The sequence below is a fragment of the Lipotes vexillifer genome, unplaced genomic scaffold (assembly GCF_000442215.2).
Source record: "Lipotes vexillifer unplaced genomic scaffold, Lipotes_vexillifer_v1.1 scaffold1261, whole genome shotgun sequence".
Taxonomy (NCBI): domain Eukaryota; kingdom Metazoa; phylum Chordata; class Mammalia; order Artiodactyla; family Lipotidae; genus Lipotes; species Lipotes vexillifer.
Window position 1 is genome coordinate 789233 of NW_006796548.1, and position 3068 is coordinate 792300.

Genomic DNA, 3068 nt, shown 5'->3' on the forward strand with positions numbered 1-3068 from the left:
ACAACGGGAGAGGCCGCAGCAGTGAGGGGCCCGCGTACCGCAAAAAAAAAAGAAAAAAAAAAAAGAAAGAAAAACTACTATTAAAACCTTCTATTTGCATACGGAAATTGAAGCCCTGGGAGGGAAAAGAATACCGTCACGTAGAAAATTAGTGAAGTTGGGACTGGAATACAGGTCTGATGCCCAGCCCAGTGTATTCTCTCCCTCGTCCTCAGGGTTCCTAGATAGTCATAGATGTTCACAGCAGGAGGGAAGGGGTGGTGGAGGCGTACCGGAAAAAGCAGCCAGGCGCAAGGCTCTGGGAGCTGAATTATAGCTCCTTCGAGACAGAAACGAGGCTAACGTGAGTATTTGTGGAGAATGACTGGCTCCTTTCGGACCTCCTGGGTCTGCGGCTCCGAGGACTAAAACCCTATTGCATCTTGGGAGTTGGGGTCAGCCCCGGTGCATGGAGGGAAGCGTAGTCCTTTCCCTCCCCTGCCTTCCCAACTCACCCGCCTCGGAGGCCGCCTTTGCTTCATCTTTCCCAGCAAGCCTCGCGCGAGCGCCGGCTATTGATTGGCTGCGGCGCTAGCAGGAGGCTCTGCCGGCAGCAGTTATCCAGGGTTTCCGGTACGAGGGCAGAGCGGGCGAAGCCGTCAGGGCGTCGGCGGTGAGGTGCGTACAGCGTCGGCCAGGGGTACAAAGCGAGCAGAGGGTCTGTGGTCCCAGACGTTTCTGGCCGGTGCGAGGAATCGCGCGGATTCCGTGCTAGGACTCGGGCCGGGGGGCAGGGTTGAGGCCTGTGCGCATGCGCGCGCGGCTGGAGGGCGCGCGAGGCGTGGGTGGCTGCGCGCGGGTTTTGGGGGGAGCGGCACGTGGGGCGTGGGGGGCGGGGAGGGACCGGGAATCAATCCGGCGTCCCGCCACGTCAGTCCCGGGCCCTGAACGTATCCCGCGCGCGGTCTGTGGTGAGGGGGCCGTGTTGTGCCGGGAAGTGGCTTCAGGAAAAAGGAGGCCGCTCCTCCCTCGCTACTGGGCACACCAGGCGCCGGTGACGGACCGGAAACTGGGAGAACCGCTGGCTCCCTCCAGGGAAGGCCTGCCGGTTTGTTTCAAGAAGCTTTGCGCGCCCGGTGTTGGGATTTCTGATCCAGGCTGCGAAGAATTTTAAAGTCTGGAAAATAGCAAGTGTGTTTGTTTCTATAGGATCTGCTCCTAACCTAACATTGCAAACCACAATGAAGAACCAAGACAAAAAGAATGGGGCTGCCAAGCAATCAGGCAACACTTCCAACCCAAAAAACACCCCGGGGCAACCGGAAGCTGGACCCGAGGGAGCCCAGGGGCGGCCCAGCCAGTCGGCTCCTGCAACGGAAGCTGAAGGTTCCACCATCCAGGCTCCAGGGAAGGCTGAGGGTGTGTGCCAGCTCTGCTTTTCCAGCGGGCAGGGGGAGGAGTTTGTGGGGCGGGGGGGGCGGGGAGGGACCGGGAATCAATCCGGCGTCCCGCCACGTCAGTCCCGGGCCCTGAACGTATCCCGCGCGCGGTCTGTGGTGAGGGGGCCGTGTTGTGCCGGGAAGTGGCTTCAGGAAAAAGGAGGCCGCTCCTCCCTCGCTACTGGGCACACCAGGCGCCGGTGACGGACCGGAAACTGGGAGAACCGCTGGCTCCCTCCAGGGAAGGCCTGCCGGTTTGTTTCAAGAAGCTTTGCGCGCCCGGTGTTGGGATTTCTGATCCAGGCTGCGAAGAATTTTAAAGTCTGGAAAATAGCAAGTGTGTTTGTTTCTATAGGATCTGCTCCTAACCTAACATTGCAAACCACAATGAAGAACCAAGACAAAAAGAATGGGGCTGCCAAGCAATCAGGCAACACTTCCAACCCAAAAAACACCCCGGGGCAACCGGAAGCTGGACCCGAGGGAGCCCAGGGGCGGCCCAGCCAGTCGGCTCCTGCAACGGAAGCTGAAGGTTCCACCATCCAGGCTCCAGGGAAGGCTGAGGGTGTGTGCCAGCTCTGCTTTTCCAGCGGGCAGGGGGAGGAGTTTGTGGTGTGCCGGTCCAGCTTCTGGAGTTAGAGGCCAAGGCCACTGTTTACCCAGCAAGGAGGAAATGTAGAATGAGAGGAGGACAGCGCTGAGTCTGTGCAGTCCCCACTGGCTGCTGGGGAGTTGATAGAGGCTCCCACTCTAAGCACAGGGACAGAACTCTCTTGAGAGAAGGCTCTGACAGGAGCAAGTCAGGTTGGCAGTCAAATGAGACACCCAACCAGCAAATCCAGGTTACAAACACGTCGTTCACCAGTGGGTTACTGCTGTTTATATTTGAGGCATTTCTGGGACTTTTTTTTTCCCCACCAGAGGAGGAAGGATTTATTACTTGCAGCAAGTAAGGAGAACACTTGCTTTCCCAAAGCAGTGTCTCCTCTGGAACTTTTTTTTTTTTTTTGTGGCGGCGCCAGTGGCTTGCGGTATCCTAGTTCCCCAACCAGGAACTCATGCCTCCTGCAGTGGAAGCATGGAGTCCTAACCACTGGACCGCCAGGGAATTCCCTGCAACTTTTTTTTTTTCTTTTTTTTTGCGGTACGCGGACCTCTCACTGTTGTGGCCTCTCCCGTTGCGGAGCACAGGCTCTGGATGTGCAGGCTCAGCAGCCATGGCTCACGGGCCTAGCCGCCTCGCGGCATGTGGGATCTTTCTGGACCGGGGCACGAACCCGTGTCCCCTGCATCAGCAGGCGGACTCTCAACCACTGCACCACCAAGGAAGCCCCCTGAAACTTTTTTAATGGCAAGAGGTGACATTGGCGGGGAGGAGAAGGGGATGGACTGGACGTAGAGTTCCTGCTACATGATGCCACCCCTGTGTGTTGGATGGTCTACTTACTTGATTTCTTTTATACTCAAAACAAGCGTGGTTGGGCATTAGTGAGAAATAGTTACATCGTTTTACAGGGAAATAAAGTGAGCCTTAGAGAAGTTAGGCAACCCAAACCAGTACGTTTGGGTCTGAAAACTCCCAACCAGTGGCATAACCATCTTATTTCTCTCTCTGCCCCTCATTGTCTCCTGCTGAAGGAGCACAAGCCA

The 3068-nt window shown here is 56.9% G+C and overlaps 1 protein-coding gene across 1 annotated transcript in view; it reads left to right on the forward strand.

Annotated features, from left to right (window-relative positions):
• Positions 1–3068, forward strand: part of TXLNA (taxilin alpha) — a 12730-nt gene that overhangs the window by 1279 nt on the left and 8383 nt on the right. Inside the window, exons 2-3 of the mRNA XM_007468709.1 lie at positions 531–612; positions 1189–1333. Of these exons, the coding sequence (XP_007468771.1) occupies positions 531–612; positions 1189–1333 (227 nt within the window). The remainder of the gene's footprint in view (positions 1–530; positions 613–1188; positions 1334–3068) is intronic.